General features: G+C 51.1%; 1 protein-coding gene across 1 annotated transcript; it reads left to right on the top strand.

The window, feature by feature from the left end:
• Nucleotides 1-31: 31 nt before the first annotated feature.
• On the top strand, nt 32-23660 carry SAE1 (SUMO1 activating enzyme subunit 1). Its single transcript, XM_060275443.2, has 9 exons — nt 32-240; nt 6343-6454; nt 14846-15019; nt 15568-15710; nt 15988-16087; nt 18500-18605; nt 21993-22137; nt 23036-23105; nt 23389-23660. Exons 1-9 carry the CDS (start codon nt 77-79, stop codon nt 23479-23481), a joined length of 1107 nt encoding a protein of 368 aa, XP_060131426.1. The 5' UTR covers nt 32-76; the 3' UTR covers nt 23482-23660.
• Nucleotides 23661-24069: the final 409 nt, after the last annotated feature.

Here is a 24069-nt window from a genome sequence, read left to right as displayed (position 1 = left end):
CCGGAAGGCGGCGGGCGGGGCCAGCGTGGGCGGGGAAAGGGGCGGGGCCCGGCGGCGGCAGCGGCGAGTCGAAGCCATGGTGGAGAAGGAGGAGAAGGACGAGGCCGGCCGAGCCGCCGCCGCCGCCCCGGGCGCAGGGGCCCCCGCTCCGCACTCAGCCAGCACCGCCGCCATCAGCGAGGAGGAGGCGGCCCAGTACGACCGCCAGATCCGCCTCTGGGGCCTCGAAGCGCAGAAACGGTAAGGCCGAAGAGCCCTGAGGAGGCCCGGGGCGCTCCTTCGCAGGGGCCCTTCTGCCCCCCAGGCTCCCCTCCGGAGCTCCGCTGTGCAGGACCCCAACGGGGCAAAAGGAGTCCTCCCGAGGAGCACGAGGCCGTCTCGGAGAAGGCCCGGTCCCAGGGCCGAATGGACTTAGCAGCTCTACAAGCAAGAGCTGAGGGCCCCACTCTGGGGGGCCCCGCAAAAAAAAATTAAAGGGGGAAAAACTGGATGTGCATTTCCAAAACAAGATAAAAATAAAAATAATTTATTATTTAGTCCCCAGCCACTCTGGGCGGCTCCAAACCAAACATTAAAAACACAAGACAGCATGAACATAAGATATACCCTGTGTCTCCTAAAATAAGACATACCCATAAAATAAGCCGTAGCAGGATTTCCAAGCATTTGCGCAATATAAGCCATACCCCGAAAATAAGACATAGTGATAGGCGCAGTTCTGGAGGGTGCCAAGGAAGAGGCTAGGCTGGACATGTAATTAAAAATAAGACATCCCCTGAAAATAAGCCATCCTGGGGGGTTTTTTGAGGAAAAATAAATATAAGATGGTGTCTTCTTTTCGGAGAAACACAGTAAGATAAATAAATAAAACCTACATACAGCAACAGTGTTTTGGGTTGTGTAGGCTCCTAGGATGTAATTCATGCCCCCCCCCAATCATTTTAAGTTAGAACTTAATAATTATTTTGTATCAATTTCACTCTTCATCTACTTCTTAACTGTATTTCAGTTCAACAATGACTTTGATAAAATACATCTTTTGTGATGTGCAAATGGCTTTGGATACCTATGGGGTCCATAAATTACCATATCACATCTATTCAACCCAAAAAACAGCAGCAATTACCTTCAGGAGCTGAGGGCCTTATCAAACCTCAATCGGGCCCTGGGGAGGATGATTGGGCCCCTTGGCGCTCCTTTGCAGGAGTCCTTTGGCCACCCAGGCTCGCCTCTGGAGCTCCTGGCAACCCCATTTGCTTTCCAGAGCAAACGGATGAGGGTCCTCCTTCCTGGGAGCACAAGACCATCTCGGAGAAGGCCAGGTCCCATGGCATTCCTGTCAGGATCTCCTACTCACGAGTAGAACCCTGTAGTACTCTTCCTCCTGGTCGATCGTTCGGTAGCTTCAAAAGCTTTCTCCAGCCTGAACATCACAGCGACTGATGCCAACTGACATCAGCACACTTACGGCTCTGCAGAGTTTGCACAATTGTGTAACAGAACTCAGTAGCACAGCATTTGGCTAATCCACGTTTATTTACATATAAACACACTCGGAGCACTGCAACATAGCTCCCTCTCTCTCTAGCATCAGACAGCAAAGCGCAATTTAGTGGTTTTTTTGTTTACACAGTAACAAACATCCTGTTTCAGTCACGTCCGACTCTGTGGAATGAAAACATACACCATCGGTAGTCAACAATCCCATGAATGCAAACACGGGGAATGAATCTCCAACAATTCCTTCCTTCTCCCGGGTGGCCCTTGTCAGGCAGGAGGAGAGGCGGCTTCAAGCAAAGCTGCAGGCGCATCTTTAGGATTCAGGGCAAAACAGCAAGCACAGCTGTGCCACTGGTGCAAAGCGGGGGGGAGCAGTGCCGGATTTACGCATTATTATTAATTTATTTATTACTTAGTATTATTTATTCCCCGCCCATCTGGTTGGGTTTCCTCAGCCGCTCTGGGCGGCTCCCAACCAAATATTAAAAAAAACAATACAGCATTAAACATTAAAAACTTCCCTGAACAGGGCTCTGCCTTCAGATGTCTTCTAAAAGACAGATAGTTGCTTATTGCCTTGACATCTGATGGGAGGGCGTTGCACAGGTGTATAAGCTAAACAAGCTCTAGCTTAGGGCCCCACTCTCTTGGGGGCCCTGAAAAAGATTAAAGGGGCTAAAAAACTGGATGTGCATTTCCAAAATATAAGATAAAAAGCAAATAAAATAAAAACTACATACAGCAACCGTGTTTTGTGTTGTGTCTGCTCCTATGATGCAAGTCATGGCCTTGCCTGCTCCCTAAAATATCACTGGCTTGCTCATTTTTCTCTATAGGGTGCCTATTTTCTGCATGGACTAGTTGCAGGGCATCATGTGCAAATGGCTTTAGGTACCTATGAGGTCCATAAATGACCATATCGCATGTATTCAACACAAAAAAAATTCGACCATTTATTGTTGACAAAGGACAGCTGGACATAGAAGGGGCCCCATTACCTTCAGGAGCTGAGGGCCGCATTAAATCTCAGTCTGGCCCTGCCCAGTCCCATGGCAAAATCCCTCCCTTGGGAGCATTTTTCCTTCTCCCTGATGGCGGCTTAAAACAAAGCTCCATGCGCATCCCTAGGATTCAGGACAGAAGAGCAAGCATAGCTGCGCCAGTGGTGCAAAGCGGGGGGGAAGCCACCGATTTATTTGAAAGGTCTGGGAAGCACAGAGGGACTTCTGCTGCCCTGTCATTTCATCATCATCATAATTTTGTTTGTATACCGCCTTTCCATAAATGAAACTACGCTCACGGCGGCTTACAACATGACAAGATTTACATAATTGCAAACATAACAGAAGTCATAAACAATAAATGAAACACATCAAAAAGTACACAACCAAATGAAAACCATTTCCAGGTAAATCATAAGATCCAAAACTAAAGATACAATAATAATATCAATAACACCAACAGCTCTCTCAGCCCCCCGTAAACAATACTCCAGCCTATTTATTAGTTATTTATTTATTATTGAATCCATATTCCTCCACAGAGGCCAGGGCAGCTCACAGCAGAAAATATAAACACACAAAACACGGGATGAAGGCAAAACAAAAGCACCTCCCTTTCCAAATGCGTAATAATAATAATCATAAATTTCATTTATACCCTTCCCGGCCAAAACTGAGCTCAGAGCGGCTGCATAAGCGCTACATCGTGTGGCTCCTCCAAAAACACGGTCTCAGAACGAATCTAGATCTAAGGCATACAGGGACTGTGGAACTCCCTCCTACCAGGCTCAGCGGCGGCCTCCCTGGCAAAGCAAGGGCCAGTGCTGCCTGTGGTCTCCCTCCAACACTTGCCAGGGGCTCCTGCTTGGGGGCATCTGGCCAGCCGCTGTGAGGGGACGGGGCAGGAGCGGCCGGATTCAGCCCCGGCGCCCTGAGTGGGACGGCCCTCTTTGGAAGGGGCGTCTTGCCAGGCAAGGCCAAGGCCCTCTGCTCTCTGGGAGGGACCCCCACCTGAGCCTCCTGGGGCTTCCCCAGCATGGGGGCCACCACAGAGAAGTCTTGCTGCCAAGGGAAAGCTCCTTAGGGGGCATCTTGGGGGCCTGCATGCTATGAAAGACAGCTTTAAACCAATGGATTGGAGCGTAAATACCCCACAAAGAGCCCCCAGGTCACATGGAGACCCAGCTGCCACAGAGCCGCACCTTCCAGGCAATCGGGGGGGGCAGACTTAGGGGGGCTTACCTGTTGCGGGGCTCCCAGTGCGCCACTCCTGCCTGCCCCACACTGGCCTTGGCTCCTGCCAACAGAGGCCACCTCCTGGGGGTTCGGGGTGCTGCCCCACCTCAAGGTGGCTGGATCTTGCCAGGCCCGGCAGCCCCCCTGCTGCCACTGCCGGCCTGTTGGGGGGCAGGTGCCGAGCAGGCCCCTGTTTTCTGGCCCCCATTCGGAGCTCCCCTTTCCTAGGAGGGAGCGAGGGGGTGATGGCCACCTTTCTATCTCCCCTCAGGAGTGCTGCACTGGCCATGGGGAGGTCTTACCACACAAGCTGCCCCCCTGGGCTTCTGTTGTTTCTGGAGCGGCAGCCGCCTGATTTGGGGGGGTGTTCCCTCCCCATCCCATCCCCCACCCAACAGCCACAGAACCTTCCGGGCCCCCGCATTCCGCCTCCTCAGTGAGGGCCAAAGAAAATGGCCGCTGGGGCTGGTTGGGCTTGTGAAGGGCCCCAGGCGAGAGGCTGGCGTTGAAACCCAGGTGGATAAAAATTAATGATATTTTTAAAGCAAAAAAATCAGATTTTTAAAATTTTAAATTGGATTTTTTAAAATAAAATGCTTTTGGAGGGAAAACCTTTCTAAAGATAGCTATCTATTTAAATTACATTATAGTGGTGTGCTTTGGTCCATGGGGTCACGAAGAGTCGGACACGACTAAGCAACTAAACAACAACAACATAGTCCAAAGGCTACTCATCAGGAAATAAGAATTTGTTTTTAGTTCCCATCTCAAAAATAGAAGAAGGGAAGTTGTTTTGGTGAGCTGATGCCTTAAGACAGGAGTCAGCAAACTTCTTCAGCAGTGGGCGGTCCACTGTCCCTCAGACCTTGTGAGAGGGCCAGACTTTTTTTTTGAAAAAAATGAGCAAATTTCTATGCCCCACAAATAACCCAAAGATGCATTTTAAATAAAAGCACACATTCTACTCATGTAAAAACACACTGATTCCCGGACCGTCCGTGGGCTGGATTGAGATGGCGGTTGGGCCGGATCTGGCCCTTGGACCTTAGGCTGCCTACCCCTGCCTTGAGAGTGACCCTGAAGGGCTCTTCTGCAGTGTCTGGGTCCGATGGCCGTTCCTCTCACCAAGATGCTCCTCATCCGAAAACTGGAGTGGCTCCTTCAGAGCAACTGCCCGGGAGGTTTATCCCATTTAATCTTTTCAAAGGGGGAGTGTGATACCAGGATTCTCCCTGGCTATCATAAATCACCGCATGATCATCTCTGGAGGTTCTCTTATTGTTTTCCTTTTGGATTAATAATACTTGATTGAAACTTGATTGAATCTTGTGCCCTTGCGTGCTGCTTGTTTTGTATTGGACATCTCTGGAGGTTGGCATTTGGGGAAATTCAAGAGGGGAGGAGATAGGAGTGAGGGGCAACCCCCTTTATTCTAATAAGGAAAGTGGCTACTTGGAGGATTTTAGGCAGAGATTTGAGTGGTCATCTGTCAGGGATTCTTTAGCTGCAATTCCTGCATTGCAGGGGGTTGGACTAGATGACCCCCAGGGGTCCCTTCTAACCCTTCCATTCTATGGTTCTAATTATGAATTTCACCCTCAGCAACACGTACTGCCTGTTTTCACATTGCAACCCTGAGCGTATTTCCCCCCCAGGCTGGAGCTTCCTAGGCAGCCAAATTTTGAGGATCCAGCGGCTAACATTAAACAACTTAATATCCCTATGATTTATAATGAATTGAAAAAAAATCTTCAAGGTAACCTTTGTTAAAATACCAGAAGCATTTTCATTAGGTATTGTAGGTCAAGAAGAATCTCTTTATGTATGCGACAACAGTGGCCAGAATTCTGCTAGCCCAAAGATGGAAAAGCGATGAAATACCAACGAAAGAACAATAGCAAGAAAAGTTGATGGAATATGCTGAAATGGCGAAGCTAACTGAGAGACTCAAAGATAAGGACAGCGATGGCTTCAAAAAAGATTGGGAACCTTTTATGATGGATATACAGAAATAGCCTAATGCATTGAAATGAGCTCACTTGCAGGATTGGAGTAATACACTTACAATGGATGAATATAAATGGAAAATATAAATAGGAGATTAAAATATTAAGAACACTGACAAGGTACAACTTTAATTTTAGCACATAAGGCATATAAAAGTATAAGCAGAAGAAATAAATATGCTATAAACCAGAAAGGGAAGTTGGGGGAATTCGAGGAGGGGGTGTAATTTAAAATTTAAAATGTAATTTGAATTTTCGATTATGCTAAAACGTCTTAATAAAAATAACAAACAAACCACTTAATATCCCCAGCAGTGAAGACAGGAGAGAAAAGCCGCAAAAAAAAAAGAAGGAATAGCAGGGATAAAATTAGCCATTGAACCCTCGTGGCTTTGAAGATCAAAACCGCTCACGTTAATTTGATCATTTGGCAAAAGGATCCAGTCCGCTGGCTTTGGATTAACCCTTTCACCTCCATCCTAGGCCACTTCCTTTTGACCAGCACCTTGTGCCTTTGGGGGGGGGGTGAACTGCCTCATTGCTGCCTCCTTGAGACTATGTGCATCAGGACACTGATGTCTTCCTCTTGTATTCTGCAGCCTGCGGGCATCTCGGGTGCTGCTGGTGGGCATGAAAGGCTTGGGGGCAGAAGTGGCCAAGAACCTAATCCTGGCAGGAGTCAAAGCCCTGACGATGCTCGACCATCAGCAGGTGAGTCTTGCCCAAGGGGCCAGGAGCGGGTCCGGGGGGGGGGCTCCTCCCTTGGGCTCCCTGTCGCCCTGTGTGTCCCCTGATCCTAGAATGGGAAATAGGATATATGGGATCTTTCCCCTTTGTACTCAAAAGCGCATGTGCATAAAATTATTTATTTCATGAAATTTAAACACTGCTTGATTGCGAGGGTGGGGGTGGGGACCCTGAAAGCGGTTTACAGAAAAGATAATAAAATTTACCCTACAAAAAATTGCAGTGATCATTTAAAACACACACAAAGTTTAAAACAATGATAGATTGAAACAAATTAAAACTCACTTCAACTTTCCGAAGATCTGGGTAGGTTTGTCTGAACAACCAAGTTTTTGGCAGATGCCGAAAAGAATAGTGAGGGTATGATGTCAAGAGGCAGGGAGTTCCAAAGTGTAGGTGCCGCCTCACTAAATGATTGAGTTCTTACAAATGCAGAAGAAGTATTATGTGGCACCTGTAGGAGTGCCAATTCTTTGAATCAAAGCAGTTGAGTCGGCCCATGGGAGGCAAGGGGATCTCACAAATACCATATTTTTCTGTGTATAACACGCCCCCATGTATAAGACGACCCCTATTTTTGGAGGCCAGTGTTGTTGAGCTTTTGGGGGGGATCACCGCTGCCAAACGCTCTACAGCAGGCACAGGCAACCTCAGCCCTCCAGATGTTTTGAGACTACAATTCCCATCATCCCTGACCACTGGTCCTGTTACCTAGGGATGATGGGAGTTGTAGTCCCAAAACATCTGGAGGGCTGAGGTTGCCTAGGCCTGCTCTACAGCCTGCATGCCAAATCACACACATTGTTGTGGCAACCAGTTGTCAGCACGCTCGCTGCCAAAAGCCCACCTGCACGCTCAACACAACCGCAGCAGATTTAACACATGCCTAAACGCTGCCATAAATAGCCACAGCCAATCATCAGCAGGCCTTTACCGCAGCAAGCAATGACACACCCAGTTGCCACTGCCAATCATCTGCTGGGTGCTGCCACCAATTGCCCATCCCCCCTCTGCTAACAGTGTATAAGACGACACACATTTTTTGCCTATTATTTCAAAGGAATAAATACCGTCTTATACACGGAAAAATACGGTAACTGGTCCCAAGTCCATACGGGCTTCATATGCTAATTGATGCTGTTGTTGTTTAGTCGTGTCCAACTCTTCGTGACTCCATGGACCAGAGCACGCCAGCCACTCCTGTCTTGCACTGCCTCCCGCAGTTTGGTCAGACTCATGTTGGTGGCTTCGAGAACACTGTCCAACCATCTCATCCTCTGTCGCCCCGTTCTCCTTGTGCCCTCCATCTTTCCCAACATCAGGGTCTTTTCCAGGGAGTCTTCTCTTATGAGGTGGCCAAAGTATTGGAGCCTCAGCTTCAGGATCTGTCCTTCCAGTGAGCACTCAGGGCTGATTTCCTTCAGAATGGATAGGTTTGACCTTCTTGCAGTCCATGGGACTCTCAAGAGTCTCCTCCAGCACCATAATTCAAAAGCTTCAATTCTTTGGCAATCAGCCTTCTATATGGTCCAGCTCTCACTTCCAGTCTTCAGTCTTGTCAGCAATCGTGCTGCTGCGTTCTGCGCCAACTGTGGCCTCCAGATCAAGCACAAGGCAAGCCCCACGGAGAGTGCATATGTGGCAGAGAGAGGGTTGTATGTCGCAAGCCGGGAGATGGAGACTTTCCCAGGAAAGGAACGTCCTTGCTTGGGACCCCTGAGGCCACTCGAAAGAGGAAAATCCCCTCCTAGGGAAAGGTAGGGGGGGCATTCCTCCTTTCCTGTGGGGTTTTTACTTCTTCACATGTGCAGAATGAGAACCAGTGCCCCTTGGCCAGAAACATCCCAGATTGATTTCCTTGTTGGCAGTGCTGCATCCATCATGCTTTCATTTTTATCGCACCCAGGGAAACTTCATCTGGAGCAAAAAACCTGCCCCCCCCCAGCTACAGCTCTGGTCCCACCTTCTTTCCTCCAAAGGGCTTAAGGGGGTGTACATGTTTCTTCCCCCCAATCTAATCGCCACAACAACCCTGTGAGGTAGATTCAGATACGTAGCCGTGTTGGTCTGACACAGTTGAAATAAAAAAATTAAAAAATAGTCTACTACAGGGGTCAGCAACCTTTTTCAGCTGGGGGCTGGTCCACCATCCCTCAGACCGTGACGGGGGCCGCGGACTATATTTTTTTTTGGGGGGGGGGTGAACAAATTCCTATGCCCCACAAATAACCCAGAGATGCATTTTAAATAAAGGGCACATTCTACTAATGTAAAAACACGCTGATTCCAGGACTGTCTGCGGGCCGGATTGAGAAGGCGATTGGGCTGCATCCGGCCCCCAGGCTTGTAAGTTGCCTACCCCTGGTCTAGTAGTAGCACCTTAGAGACCAGCTAAGTTTGTCATTGGTATGAGCGTTCGTGTGCATGCACACTCCTTCGGATACACTGAAACACAAGTCACCAGACCCTTACCTTGTATATATAGTGGGAGGGTGGGGTGGGGTTTTTCTCTGGAGGGTAGTAGGAGATGGGTGATTGACTCAATGCGTATGGTAAACCTGTTAACGACTGCAATTAGTCCTACAGGAAAAAGCAAGGGATAGTATGCAGCTGACCAAAAATAGCTTTAGCATGTGGAATGAGACAAGAATCCAATATCTCTATTCAGACCACGTCTCTCCCACGTTTTCAGTTTAGTGTTGTTGTTGTTTAGTTATTTAGTCGTGTCCGACTCTTTGTGACCCCATGGACCATAGCACGCCAGGCACTCCTGTCTTCCACTGCCTCCCGCAGTTTGTCAAACTCATGTTTGTAGCTTCGAGAACACTGTCCAACCATCTCGTCCTCTGTTGTCCCCTTCTCCTAGTGCCCTCAATCTTTCCCAACATCAGGGTCTTTTCCAGGGAGTCTTCTCTTCTCGTGAGGTGGCCAAAGTATTGGAGCCTCAGCTTCAGGATCTGTCCTTCCAGTGAGCACTCAGGGCTGATTTCCTTCAGAATGGATAGGTTTGATCTTCTTGCAGTCCATGGGACTCTCAAGAGTCTCCTCCAGCACCATAATTCAAAAGCATCCATTCTTCGGCGATCAGCCTTCTTGATGGTCCAGCTCTCACTTCCATACATCACTACTGGGAAAACCATAGCTTTAACTATACGGACCTTTGTCGGCAAGGTGATGTCTCTGCTTTTTAAGATGCTGTCTAGGTTTGTTATTGCTTTTCTCCAAAGAAGCAGGCGTCTTTTAATTTCATGACTGTTGTCACCATCTGCAGTGATCAAGGAGCCCAAGAAAATAAAATCTCTCACTGCCTCCATTTCTTCCCCTTCTATTTGCCAGGAGGTGATGGGACCAGTGGCCATGATCTTGGTTTTTTTGATGTTGAGCTTCAGACCATATTTTGCGCTCTCCTCTTTCACCCTCATTAAAAGGTTCTTTAATTCCTCCTCACTTTCTGCCATCAAGGTTGTGTCATCTGCATATCTGAGGTTGTTGATATTTCTTCCGGCAATCTTAATTCCGTTTTGGGATTCATCTAGTCCAGCCTTTCGCATGATGAATTCTGCATATAAGTTAAATAAGCAGGGAGACAATATACAACCTTGTCGTACTCCTTTCCCAATTTTGAACCAATCAGTTGTTCCATATCCAGTTCTAACTGTAGCTTCTTGTCCCACATAGAGATTTCTCAGGAGACAGATGAGGTGATCAGGCACTCCCATTTCTTTAAGAACTTGCCATAGTTTGCTGTGGTCGACACAGTCAAAGTAATAAGTTGTAATTCAGCCACTTCTCTTTCAAGTCTATTTCTGAAATTATTTTGTAATAAGACAGCTGCTTTGAGATCTTGTATTGTATGTCCTGGGAGATTGAAGTGTTCTCCTACTGTCCTGTGAGGTAGGTTAGCCCTTGTGAGTGAGTGGCCCAAGGTTACCCAGCGAGCTTCATGGCCAGATGAGGGTTTGAGCCCTGCTCTCCCAGGTCCTAGTCTGACACTAACCACTCTGCCACCCTGTCTCTCAGTCTTCAGGGCTCCTGTGGTGTTCTCCTGTGGATCATTTCCCGCCCGGTCTCTTCCTGGTGGCACCAGCCAAAACCTTTCCTTGTGTGTATTTTCTGCCTATCAAGGGCTGCAGCCGACATTAGTTCTACTGGGGGTGTTAGCCCTTCTTGGAGTAGAGCCGTTGAAATCATTGGCTGTGGCTTGAGAACTTTAATTTAAGTGGGTCTTCTCTTGAGCATGACTAACACATAATACAACACAAATCAGTCTAGAAATACACTTGCCCCAGATGAGAGATGCTCATAATCAGGTGTAAGTCAAGTATTGAAAAAATCTGGAGTTTCAAATACTTTAGAAATCAGCAGCAACAACAAAATAGGCATGAGGGAGAAAGCATTTGGAGGGGGAGACCCAATTTAGCGTGTGATTTACTTACACAATTGCACCTTGCATGGGTGGCAGGAAAACAAATAAGAAATGGAGAGCGAAGGTGGGTGGATGTGAGACAGTTAGAAGGGGCTCTTAACGAAGATCTCTCAACCTTCCTGGAGCCCCATAAGTAACGGCAGAGGGTTTTAAAAGCTCTTTCTGTGCTGGGTTTTCCTGCTGCAGAAAGAGTTTCTTAGGCCCTCCGCCTTGTTTGTCGGGCTCTGGGAAGGTTCCATGAGGCCTCGGGAAGGCTGTGATGTGCTTCTGCAATATCTTGAGGTGCCTTTGCAAGATGTCAGGGGGCTCTGCGAGATCTTGCAGGAGCCTCCCACAGTTTCCAGAGCCCAGTAAGGTAAGGATGGTCCTGTGGGAGGGCCGTTCTGGGGGTCTTCCTGACTTTGCATGATTTTGCCTTTGCACACAAACTCCTGGTATGTAACCCCTTTGCAGTACTTTTTCTGGGGGTACACAAGGGCACACATACCCCTAAACATTTTGTGAATCTTTGTACTTTTGTCCATTTACTGTATTTATTTTCCGTGATTCGAACTATAAAATGGTAACCTTCCTGAGTCAAAATGAGAGTACCCCTAAACATTTTTAAGGGGAAAAAAGCACTGCCCCTGTGTAAGTTTTGGGTGTGGAAAACAGGCTTAACTCTACAGAGCAGCGCTTGCGACTTTGGGCCACAAGGTGGAGCTCCTTCACACTGAAATGAGGATGCAAACCGGCCTCTTAGCCAGAAGATGAGCAAGAATTTGTAGAGAAGGAAGTGTGCGAGGATCAGGGTGGGGAGAGCCAAAGTACATGGCCGGCACATGTGGTCCCCTCAGAGAAAACAGCAAAGAGAGAGCCTGCTTTTTCCCTTGCTTGAGCAGTCCTCAAGCTGTTCTAACTCTTCTGTCGCTCCTGTGGTTCTGATGGCTGCATGAGTTTTCAGCAGCTGGAAGTTTCCCCATTCTGCGTTTGCACAAAAAAACTGAGCCTTTTTACTTCCTGCGCAGCATTGAACTGTGAGAGAGAAGCCCTGCCAGAGAACAATGCGCCAGCTCTCCATTTGCCATGGCTTCAACTGATTGCCACCCCTCCCAATTGCTCTTAAATCAATCGCTAGGGACAGATCAAGTGGCAGCAGCTGGGAGACCAGACACTTGCTTTGCCAGAGTGTGCAGCTGGATTGGACGGGGCTTTATCTGGGTCTCGGCTCCACCTGGATGTGGAGGAACTGAATTAAACTCCCTCCCCCATTCCTCTTTTGTGCTACATAAGCTCTTGATATAAAAGGTACCTCCCAGGAGCTCTTTGGTATAGAGGCAATAAGTATTCATGGAGGAGAAGGCAATTGATGGCTACTAGCCGGGATGTGTGCGCTCTGCCTCCACGGTCGGAGGCAGCAATGCCATAGTGACTACTGACCAGCGACTCATTTTTCCTTCCTGGGTAAGGTTCTCGAGCAGATCCAGGTGCTCTTGGAGGAAAGTGATTTTCTAGATCCATTTCGATAAGGTTTAGGCCTGCTTTTAGCACAGAAACTGCTTCGGTCGCCCTGTATGCTGACTTCTGTCAGGAATGGATAGAGACAGTGAATGGCTCCTTGTTAATTCTCCTTGGCTTCATAGTGGCATCAACCATGGTATCCTTCTGGACCCACTCACTGGATCATCACCTTGTCGTGGTGATGAGTGGGCTTGCACGTTCCTGCGATCCTTGTGAGTGAAGCCGTCTGGAGTCTCGTACTCCCAGTAGGGTCACCCAAGGCGGTCACCTTACTCCAGGCATCCCCAAACTGCGGCCCTCCAGATGTTTTGGCCTACAACTCCCATGATCCCTAGCTAAGAGGACCAGTGGTCAGGGATGATGGGAATTGTAGTCCAAAACATCTGGAGGGCCTTACTCTATGCTTGTGAAACACAGACCACTTATAGACGCCATCTCCAACTCCTTGAAAGATTCCATCAACAGTGTTTCAGGAAATTTTTTACATATCACTTGGGAAGGCAAGCGAACTAATGCCAGTGTACTGGAAAAAGCAAAGATCACCAGTGTCGAAGCAATGATTCTTCAACATCAACTTCATTGGACTGGTCATGTTGTTCAGATGCCTGATGATCGTCTTCCAAAGCAACTACTCTATTCCGGAATTGAAAATTGAATGCATAATGCTGGTGGTCAGCAAAAGAGGTTTTTAAGATTTTTCTCAAGGTAAATCTTAAAAAATGTAGTATAAACACCAACAACTGGGAAACACTGGCCTGCGAGCGCTCCAATTGGAGGACAGCCTTTTCCAAAGGTGTCATGGGGTTTGAAGACACTCGAACTCAGGACGCAAGGGAGAAACGTGTGAAGAGGAAGGCACGCTTGGCAAATCCACACCGTGATCAAATCCCACCTTGAAACCTATGTCCCCACTGATGAAGGATGTGTGGATCCAGAATTGGCCTCCACAGTCTCTTATGAACTCACTGTTAAGGCCGTGTTTGTGGAAGACAATCTTGCTCGGCTATGAGGGATCACCAAAGAAGAAAGAATCCTTCTGGAGCGGCTGTCCAAGTTAGGGCTGGCTGGCACCTATTTGCAGTGGTTCCAGTCTTGCTTCGATGGTCATTTCCAGAGGGTGCTGCTGGGGGGGGGGTGTTCTTTGGCCCGATGGAGCCTTCAATGTGGGGTTCCTCATGGTTTGATTTATCCCCTATGCTATTTAACATGAAACCTCTGAGTGGGATTATCCAGAGCAGGCTTCCTCAACCTCAGCTCTCCAGATGTTTTTGGTCTACAACTCCCATGATCCCTAGCTAGCAGTACCAGTGGTCAGGGATGATGGGAATTGTAGTCTCAAAACATCTGGAGGTCCAAGGTTGAGAAAGCCTGATCCAGAGGTTTGGAGTTGTCAGCAATATTCTGATGCCACGTAGCTCTACTTCTCTTTACATCTGGGGGTGGGGCGGTGGAAGTGCTGGACTGGTTTCTTCCCTCGGTAATGGACTGGCTCGCTTGGCACCTTCATAATACACCTTTTGGTGCCAGGTAAAAACCTTCTTCAACCAGGCCTTGGGCTGATTAACATCTGATACCCTTTTACATGTGCTTTTTTGGGGGGGTTGTTAGCTTGTTTTGGTTCTTGTTTTTGTTACGTATTTTGCTTCTCTTTTTTTAGCTTGCATTTTCATGTAAACAAACCACCCTGAGATCTACAGAAGAAGAGCAATAGACAGATTTGATAAATAAATAAATGACAGAACTACAGCAGGGGAGCCCCGCTTTTAAACCACGAAGCTCACTGGGCAGCCTGGGGTCAATCGCTGTGCCTTCGCTTTGTCTGCTTTAGTGCATTCTTCTTGTTGTTAGGATAAAATGGGGACGGGAACCTTTTATGCATCCTTGAGCCTAAATAAGTGAATGAAATGAGCTTCTGCATGTTGCACAAGGCTTAGAACAGGAGGCCCTGTAGTTACTACCCGGTACTACTATTATTATTTATTAACTTTATAGACCACCCTTCATCAAGAGGCCACAGAGCAGTTTAAACCATAAAACACCAGTTACTTAATATAATAACAGTAAAGGGCAGCAATACCCCCTCACCTTCTTCCCCGTCTTCCCTCCCATGGTTTTCTAGCTTGCATTTTCATGCAAATGAACCACCCTGAGATCTTTCTTCCCTCTCGGGGTTCTGCTTTCCAGAGATAAATTGCTAGAAGTCCCTGGTGTGAAGTACCTGGTAGAAGTTCCTACCTCACAGGGTTGTTGTAGGAGGGGAAGAACCATGTACGCCACTTTGAGCCCCTTATTTATTTATAGATGCAATAAATAAATAAAACCTTTTGCTGTGTGGCTTCAGGTGAGGTCCAGTTGTCCTGGTGCTGCTGTTTAACCCTGGGAGGCCTGGGATTTTGGCCAGCTCCGATTACTTCCTTCTCCCCTCCCAGGTGTCACTGGAAGATACGCAAGCTCAGTTTCTGATTCCTGGGGGGTCCGTGGGCAAGAACAGGGCGGAAGCCTCGCTGGAGCGGGCTCAGGACCTCAATCCCATGGTGGATGTGAAAGCGGACCCTGGGAATGTCGAACAGAAGCCCGAAGAGTTCTTCACCCGCTTTGACGTGGTGAGTTTTGGCGGGAGAAGCCAGCGAGGGAAGACAGTCCGAGTTAGTGGCCTCAGCTCAGGCTTCGGTGGGCACCAAAGGCACCCTTTGAGCCACCATTTTCACAATGCCTCTGCTCCCAGATTGCCCTCTCTGGTGCTGTCGAGGGGGGGATCTTTAAGCAGAGGCCAGCCAGCATGTAGGGGAGAGGAGATGACAATGAAGGCCTTTTCTGTCCTAGATTTCCTAGAAAGTCTCTGTCCCATAGGCCATTGGGCAGCCTGGGCGACATGAGAACGAAGCCTTTTCTGCAGTGCCTCCTTGTTTGTAGAATGCTGTCCCCAGGGACGTTCGCCTGGCGCCTCCATTATACACCTTTAGGCGCCAGGCAAAAACGTTCGTCTTCAACCAAGTCTTGGCCTGATGAAATCTGTGGCCTTTTAAACTGTGTACAGAGGGGCTATTGGTTTTTTACATAATACGTTGTGCATTTTGTGTTTTTATGTCGTAATAATTAGAATAATATGCTCAGGCAGCTGATCTCTGGCCCTGTGGCTTTCACCTTCCAGGTCTGCGTGACGTGCTGCTCCCAGGAAGTCCTGGTGAAGATCGACCAAATATGCCACAAGAACGGCGTCAAGTTCTTTGCGGGAGATGTCTTTGGCTACCACGGCTACATGTTTGCCAACCTGGGCGAGCATGAATTTGTGGAGTGAGTCTGCCTGGGGGCTGGTAATGGGGCTGGTAATGGGGCCTTCGTGGGGAAATGCCTTTCATGGGGCGGGGGGGGGGGGCTTTAGGCCTGTCAGGTGCTACTTGGGGAAACCTCTCTAGAGTTTGGCCACTGGAGGGAGGCAGAGAGCCATCCTGTGCCCACTGTCCAGGTGCCAACTCTTCACCTGTTGAAACTCAGGCCGTTGTGGAGCAGGAGTCCTCCACCGGCTGGAGGGAGGAGGGCTGCAGTGTTAAATTGCTTCCATGCCTTGCAGGGAGAAGACAAAGGTTGCCAAAGCCAGCCAGGGAGTGGAGGATGGGCCGGACGCAAAGAAAGCCAAGCTGGACTTCACAGAGACCACGCTAGTGAAGAAGGTGTGTGCTGGGAGAGCTCTTTGGCCATTTGGAAACAGAGGCAGGAACGGATCTGTGCCTTGCTTCCTTCCCCTCCCCCCCCCCAACTCCACGTAATGCAATGGCCATATAGCTGCGTTCCTGGTCTTCGTCCCCAAAACTCCTCTGAGCTGAGTCTGCCTTTTCTCCTCCTCTTCCCTCTCCCTCAGGCAGGTCTGTTGTTGCCCCAGTGCAGCCCTCAGTCAGTCAGGTGCTTCTCATTCTTTGCTTGGGCTCCCAGTCCCAGCATTCCCCTTCCCACAAGAGCCAGGCAATGGCTAAGTCCGAGGGGGGGGGCACGTGGCCTTTCAGGTGATGTTGGACTAGAATTCCCAATGTTCCTGACCATCGGAGTCTCAGCATCACAGCTGTCCTATCCCTAAGTTAAAAGATGCCGAGATGAGAAGGAATAGTTCGGGGGGGGGGAGTGAGCCTCTTGTGAAAACAAAACCCCCTCTAGCCCTGGGATTGGGCAGATTATGGCCTCAGCATCAGATGAATGCCACTGTACAAAATGATAAAGGCAAGGATGTTGTGTCCTGTTGCTCACTATATGGACAAAAGCAAGGGCCTTCTGGATCCTAAGTGCCATGTAAGGACTAATCCTTCTAGGAAGCTCTGCGCTTCAGCCAGGCTGGGCAGACTCTGCCTGGAGCAGAGGAGGCCCATTGAGTCGAACTTGCCTCTGCCCTATATAGCTAGGTTTCTAGGGTTCGTATCTTGGAAGCATTTTGGGATTCTTCCTTAAGGAGGGGCAGGGAGGCCCACGGAAATGGTGGGCTGTGTGAGAGGGGTAGAGCTGGGGTGGTGGTGGGTGCATGTGGTTGTCGGGGGTCCTTTAGGAGAAAGGACGGGTTATAAATTGTAGCAAATAAAGAACTGGTAGTTCATTGATAGTTACCTGTTAGCAGGCACCGCAGTCCGTGCCCAGGCCATTCATAATCTAAGCTGTCTGCAGTCCGCGCCCATGGATTTCTAGAGCCTCTTTCTGCAACTGAAGAAGCAGAAACCAGGTTTATGGCAAGTTCTATGTCTTTTAAATACATAAACCTGCCGATTTCTGAGCTTGCATGGCAAGCTGCTAGATATGAGCTACTGGTCTGAGTCACATAAGCTACACCATGGCTTAGTGACGCTCCCAGCAGAATAGATCACAGCTGCTTTGCTTCTCCTCATGGGCTGTGACCAAGGTTTGTAAAGGACAGCCAAGCCATGAGCCTGTGTTCGGATAGCAAAGATAAGCCAAACCATGGTTGGGGAGGGGCAAAGCAGCTGCTTTCTCCTCTCCTCAAACCAAGCCTCTGTGTGGGCGGCCAGGTGTACAGCCTCCTAACACCTGGTTATACCACCACAAGGATTGGAGGATGGAAGCAAGAGTGTCAGGCACGGCTCAGAGCTCCAAGGGCCACTGCTTGCCTCGCAGGTCGTGGCCTCCAGAGATCAGTTTGGGGTGCTCTTTTGCAGAGCTCTGCTCCCTGTCCCTGGTGCCTTTGTGCAACTGAGCTGCTCCTGGAGGTTTCTGTGTGCATCCTAGCGGCCCCACAGCCCCTTCCTGAATGGGCAGGGCATGCTTCATAAGTCATGAGTTGGCCCAGCGTGGTGTCAGGAGGTGGCTCTTCTTACTGCTTGTCAGATCAGGCCCCATCTTTCCTCAACCCCCTGCCCCAGGGTGGGTGTCAGGATCAAGCCAGTGATAACTCACACGGTGCCAGTGAAGTTAACTCTTTTTATTCAAAGAGACAAAACAGCTCAGGAGGCAAGGCCTCCTGGTAGATCTTGCCACAATGAGGCAATTTCAAGGACTGGAGAGCCTTCCCACAGGGGAGTCCTTATTGCCTGTCTTTGCTCTGCCTTCTTCATACCTCTTTGGCTTCTGGGAGACCAACAGGGAGGGGAGCTGGTCACAGCATGAGGGAGAGACCCCCTGGCTTCTTCAACAACTTGCTGCATCTCTGTCTCCTGCCTCTGATCCTGGTCTGCTCTCTGCCACAGCCTCTTCCTGATCACCAAACCCTGTTGCCTCTTCAGCTTGTAACCCTCCTCCTCCTCCTCCCTGTCTGCCCGCTCTTCTCCCTCTGACCAGGCATCGTTTTCCTGCCACCACGTCCTGGGCTCTGAGCCTTCTTCCCAGCCAGTGCCTCCCGCTACTACTCAGCTGTGGGGGTCTCGGGGGGGGGGGGAGCCGGGCAGTTCAGAAGGAGCAACTGTGGAAAATGAGGATAGAAATGTAGCGCCTGCTGTCTTAATGCTGGAAATAATGGCTGTGCCACCGAAAGAGCCATAATGGGAGGAAGAGGGAATGTGGCTGCAATGAGGTGCTGGAAGGGGCATCCCTTGGTGGCGAAGCCAAGCAGCTGCACACGGGACTCTGGACTCTCTGTCCTTTCCCCCCAGTGTGTGAATTTCTGCCTCCTGAAAGAGGCCTTGACTGTCGACTGGAGCGGTGAGAAGGCCAAGGCTGCCCTGAAGCGCACGGCCCCCGATTACTTCCTTCTTCAAGGTGAGATGCCCCTTTGGAGGCCAGCGTGAGCGTTTATGGGGGGGGGGAGTGTGTGTGTGAGCAGGAGGTCAGTTGGTGTTGCAGCTGGTCACCTGACTGCTCTTAGGACCACATGACTCCTGGTCCCCAGCAGACAATGGGGCTGTGTCCCACTTGCCGGCACGTGAGCCCCTTGCGCTCCCAAGGAGAGGTCTACACGTGTGCAGCCGAGGCGGGGGGCAGAGGGGCTTGGGGGGGCTGTCTCTGGAACAGGCCCGGCATTCATCCCTGGGACAAATCTGCTTGGTGGCACAAGGACCCACCTCTTCAGCGGGGCCTGAGGGGGGTGGGCATGTGCCTCGTGGGTGGGCGGCCATGGGCTCCACCTGGTTCCCTGCCAGGGCAAGGCTGCCGGGCTCCCAAGCAGCAGGCACTCTGCCCCCTGCCACCATCCAAGGCAGGATTGTCCTGTTCTTCCGAGGAGGAAATGGGAGCCCTCTTCCCAGCCAGTGGTGCTTCATGTATATTCTTATTGATCCGCCTTGCTCTGGGTAAGAGGCCTAGTTCTTGGGGCAGCATCTCTGGATTGTGCAAATCAAAGAGCTGCTTTGTGTTCTTGGTTGCGCTCGAGTCCGTGTTGCTTCTGAAGCCCATTTTTCTCCTTTGCCCTCATGGTTTGCCCCTCCCCATCCCGAATGGGGGGAGCTTTAAGGCCTTTGTGTGGGCCTTGTGTGTGCAAGCAGCCCATGTTGGGCTTTCGCGAGGGGAGGGGTGCTGAGACATTCCCAGGGGCAGCGGGAGAGAGGGGTTGTCAACAACCCCACCAGGAGAGGAAGTTCCTTAGGGGAGATTCCCCCCCCCCCAAAAAAAAACCTTCTCTGCTTCCTTGGCTTTTCTCAAACACAGCTCCTTCCCCTCCCTCCTGTCAGAGATTCTTCAGCTGGGATTCCTGCATGGCAGGGGCTTGGGCAAGATGACCCTTGCGGTCCCTTTCAGTGCTCCTGTTCTGCGATTCCTGCTGCTGCTATTCTACTAATGCTCGGGATCAGTGCAACAAGATTCTTGCATCTTGGGGTTTAGCTCCACAAAGTGGAGGAATTCTGAATTAATCGGTGTTGGGGGGGGTCTGGGGGGAGGAGGAGGAGACAGCAATGGCATGTTTGGACAGGGGACCACGTGGGCTGTTGTTGCCAGTTTCATTTGGCTGGCAAGGACCCCCTTCTTCACCTGGGCTGAGAGCATGAGGGAGGGAGCGTCAGCGTCAGGAGGTGGGCCATTTCCTCTGAGGGCTAGTTGGTGTTGATGCCAACTTCTTGTCTGCGTGTGATATAATTGAGGATTGTGAGCACTTAGGATAACAGCAGCTGGATAAAAATACTTGCAGGGTTAGCCAGTCCCCCTCTTCCTGCCACCCCGGAGTTCTGTTTCTGTTGCTTGGGTGCCATGCAGAGTGCCTGGCCTGCTGGGTTTCTCCAACATGCCAGCTTATTTCTCCTTAGTGAGGCTTTGCTATCATAGAATTGTAGAATTTTACAGCTGGCAGGGATCCCCAAAGGTCATCAAGTCCAACCCCCTGCAATGAAGTAATCTCATCTCAAGCACGTGTGACAGATGGTCATCCAACCCCTGCTTTAAAACTTCAAAGGAAGGAGAGTCCACCACCTCCCGAGGGAGTTCATTCCACTGACAAACATCTCTTACCATCAGAGAGTTCTTCCTGATGTTCAGTTGGAATGTCCTTTCTTGTCATTTGACTCCATGGGTTCGGGTCCTACCTTCCAGAGCAGCAGCAGAAAACAAGCTTGCTCCATCTTCCATGTGACAGCCCTCTAGATATTTGAAGATGGCTCTCATATCTCCATCTCAGTCTCTACCAGGCTAAACATACCCAACACCCTCAAACGTTCCTCATCAGGCTTGGTTTCCTGACCCTTGATCATCTTGGTCGCCCTCTTCTGCCCACTTTCCAGCTTGTCAACATCCTCCTTAAATTGTGGTGCCCAGAACTGGACACGGTATTCCAGGTGACGTCTGACCAAGGCAGAATAGAGTGGGACTATGACTTCCCTTGATCTGGAGCACTGTATTTCTGTGGATGCAGCCTAGAATAGCATTTGCTTTTTTTGCTGCTGCATCACACTGTGGACTCATGTTCAGCTTGTGCTCCACCAAGCCCCCTGGATCCTTTTCACATGTCCTGCTATTAAGCCAGGTGTCCCCCATCCTATATTGGTTCTAAGTGCAGAACCTGACATTTGTCCCTATTGATATTCCTTCTGCTGGTTTGGGCCCAGCTCTCCAATCTGTGTTGGTCATATTTAGTCCCGATTCAGTCTTTGGCGGCATGAGCTGCCCCTGCCCCTTGGTTCCTGTTGCTCTGGCTTTGCTGACCTATCCCTGCTGGGTGATCTCACTTCTCTTCCAGCAGGGCAAGAAGGGAATTGGGCGGGCCAAGTAGGCTATGTTTGCTGATGGGTGGGGCTTTGCCCGAGGCCAAGTCTGACCTTGGTGCAGCCACCAGCCAAATTCGGCAGGTGGGTAGGGCTGTGACTTTGCAAAGTGCCCTTTGAAACAGCTTCCCCTCCTTTCAGAGGAGGAGAGAGCCCTGCTCTGTGTCTCCTTTAAGAGGGAGGCCAGCAGTATTGCAGAATTACAGCTGAGCCCAAATGCTAAGCAGCAATAATTCCCTCCCCCAACACACACATCAGCTGATATGAAGGGAAATTAATCCTGCCGAGATCCTGTGCACCAGAGAGATCCCTAAAGGAACTGAACAGGATTGCTGTCCTCTCCCATCATCTGGTGGGAGAAGCCGCCCAGCTTAGCGGTGGGCTCTGGCGCATGTGCAACCAATCACTCAGCAGATTGCTCTGACTTTGCCTTGGCTGAACCCACGTGCAGCCTCTGCAGACTGGAGACAGTCTGTGCAAAGGCCTTTCCTTCTGCCAGCACCACCCCTTCTGGGGGGTATAAAGGGGGTCTCCAGAGAGCAGCCCTGCGGAGGAGGAAGAGGCTGCCTGCTGGCCCTTGAAGGGGCTGCCTTGGCCTTCGGGAGCAAGTGGGCTTCGCACGTGGTGTAAATAGGACCGTCTGTATGTTCTTTGCCCCTTCACATACCTGTCTGGGTGGAGGGAAATAGCACAAAGTGGGAGCTGGGCGGCGGGGACTCTGGAGGTGGCTACCCCTTGGATTCAAAAGAAGGGGTCTCCTTGCCCACCCAAGCCAAGGGAGAGTTTGGTCGTTTTGATGCAAACCTGCCCCAACAGGGCCCAGCAGAGCAGGAGACAGCAGCAGGCATGGTGTGGGGTCTGGGTGGGGGGTGTTTGGGAAGCGCTGCCAGCTCCGGGGTCTCACCCGGATCAGTCCTGTGACAGGTTGCGATGCTGTTTCTGCCCCCGCCTCTTCCAGTGCTCCTGAAATTCCGGACCCTCAAGGGCAGGGACCCTTCCCTGCAGAGCTGCTCAGAGGACGCCGAGGTGCTCCTGCAGATGCGTGCTGATGTGCTGGCCTCTCTCGGAGTCGGGGCTGACCTGCTCCCGGATGACTTTGCCAGGTGGGTGGGAGGAGGGACTGCCTTGGGGGCCAGGACCCCTGAGAACGGACCCCCACCGCTAGGCTTTGCTGCTGTTTGTCGTCAGCACTCCCCTGAGTCAGCCCCATGTCCCCCATGGCACATCCGAGTGGTAGAACCTTAAATGCCCGGGCTGCACTGCCCCATGTCCAACGTTTTGGGAAGGGTGGTGGCTCAACCCTCTTTCTCTAGGAGGGTGGTCTGGACCCTCTGAAGGCTCACATGCTTCTGCAGGGCTACTGCAGGGACCGGCTGTGCTGTTCTGAGCGCTGGCCATTCCGCTCCATGGGGCTGAGGGAGCGGCTGCCGGAGAAAAGCTTGCCTTTCTCTTGTGCGAGTTCAGGCCCTTAATTCTGAAAGGGCGCCTCAGTTGCTGGGCAATCCCAGGTGCCGCAGTGCTGCACTGCTGCTTGTGGGGATAGAGGGGGCAGCTCTGTGACCTTGGACAGGGGGGGGGGAGGAGAAGAGAGCGGCGGCTGCTTTCCTCCTGGAGGGAGGGGGCAGCAGAAGGCCCTCTTGTGCCCCTCAGGCGAGGCGAGGCTTCTGAGCCCTCCACCACATTGGCATGTCCCTGCATGCGACCCACCAGGGGTTACGGAGAATGTCGGGAGAGGAAGAATGTGGGGGGCGGGCGGCTGGGGACTATGTTTAGCAAGGCTGTCTGGAGCATGGGAGGGGGGCACCCTGCCCAGCCCCCTGAGGACTGTGTGGAATGCCCATTGACAACACCAGACTGGGATTGGGTTGCCCAGACTACACTGGGCTGTGTGGCTGCCCTCTGCCAAAAATGCTCCCCTTGGCATGTTGCTTCTGTGGGGGCTCCGCAAAGAGGTGTTCCCACAGGGCACCCCCCCCGACACACCCCACTTCTCTCTCTCAGCTCCTGCTGCTCCGAAGTGGCTCCCGTCTGCGCTGTGGTCGGAGGAGTGCTGGGCCAGGAGGTGGTCAAGGTGAGGCAGGTGGCCCTGGATTCCCCACATGGGGGGAGCGGCTCTTGCTTGCAGCCCCACCCACAAGCAGCACAGCTGCAGGGAATATCTTGTGTCTCTTCCCCCTGCCCCCCAACTGTGAACATTCCTGGAGAGGGGAGTGGGGAGGGATCCTGGCTGCCCCCTTGGCCCTGCCTGGGCCCTGGCAGCATGGGTCTTCAAGGCACCCTCTCTCCCCCCCCCCAAGCTCTGCCTCTTTGCTCACGCTGCCTTTTCCTCCTCTTCTCCCCCCTCCCATCTCCAGGCCCTCTCTCAGCGGGATGCTCCCCTCAACAACTTCTTCTTCTTTGACGGCATGAGGGGCAACGGGATGGTGGAGTGCCTGACCCCCAACTGAGCTTGAGCCGCAACCCCAGAGCCGTTTGTAGTCCTGGAGCAGGTGCCCACAGCCCCATGTGGCTCTTTCCTCTGTGGCACCTCTGGCCTTGGGAGATGGAGGGGGGCTGTTGCTGATGCCCCCCTTCCTGCATTGCCATGGATGTGTTATTTAGCACTCAATAAACTCTTTTTTAGCAATGTTTCTCTCCTGCAGCGAGTTTGACTGGAGCCTATTTGTCTTTAAATGGGGAGGGGTGGGGGACCCCCTCTGTTCCTGTTTGCTCCAGGGTGCCCTGGACTATTCTTGCCTGGCTGGGCACAGGAGGCGGTTTGGTGGCAAGGCGATGGCCTGTGCCCAGCAGCTGTTGGGGCTGTAGGTGATCCCCCTGCTAACCTGGCCAGGTGCTCTTCTGTGGCTTGGCAAAGCCGGGCATGGAGGTCCTGCCCAGGGCCTCCCGTGGCACGGGCCTCTGTTCCTGGCGCAGCAGCAGCGTGAAAGGGTGTGGCTGCTTTGTGGTCAAGCAGCCAGATGGTCAGCAGAAAACCCGCCCTGCTATTTGAGGAAGCGAAGGTGAGGCTGGCCGCAGGAAGGTGAGGAAGGCCGCAG

Source organism: Zootoca vivipara, chromosome 6 (genome assembly GCF_965207765.1).
Source record: "Zootoca vivipara chromosome 6, rZooViv2.hap1.1, whole genome shotgun sequence".
NCBI classification, from domain to species: domain Eukaryota; kingdom Metazoa; phylum Chordata; class Lepidosauria; order Squamata; family Lacertidae; genus Zootoca; species Zootoca vivipara.
The sequence above is the reverse complement of the archived record's forward strand: the minus strand, read 5'-3'. Positions and strand labels throughout refer to the sequence as shown.

Coding starts and splice junctions, on each gene's coding strand:
- SAE1 (XM_060275443.2), top strand. CDS start 77: ATGGTGGAGAAGGAGGAGAAGGACGAGGCCGGCCGAGCCGCCGCCGCC. Junction 15,020..15,567: donor TCTTCACCCGCTTTGACGTG/GTGAGTTTTGGC, acceptor TTCACCTTCCAG/GTCTGCGTGACGTGCTGCTC. Junction 15,711..15,987: donor GGCGAGCATGAATTTGTGGA/GTGAGTCTGCCT, acceptor CATGCCTTGCAG/GGAGAAGACAAAGGTTGCCA.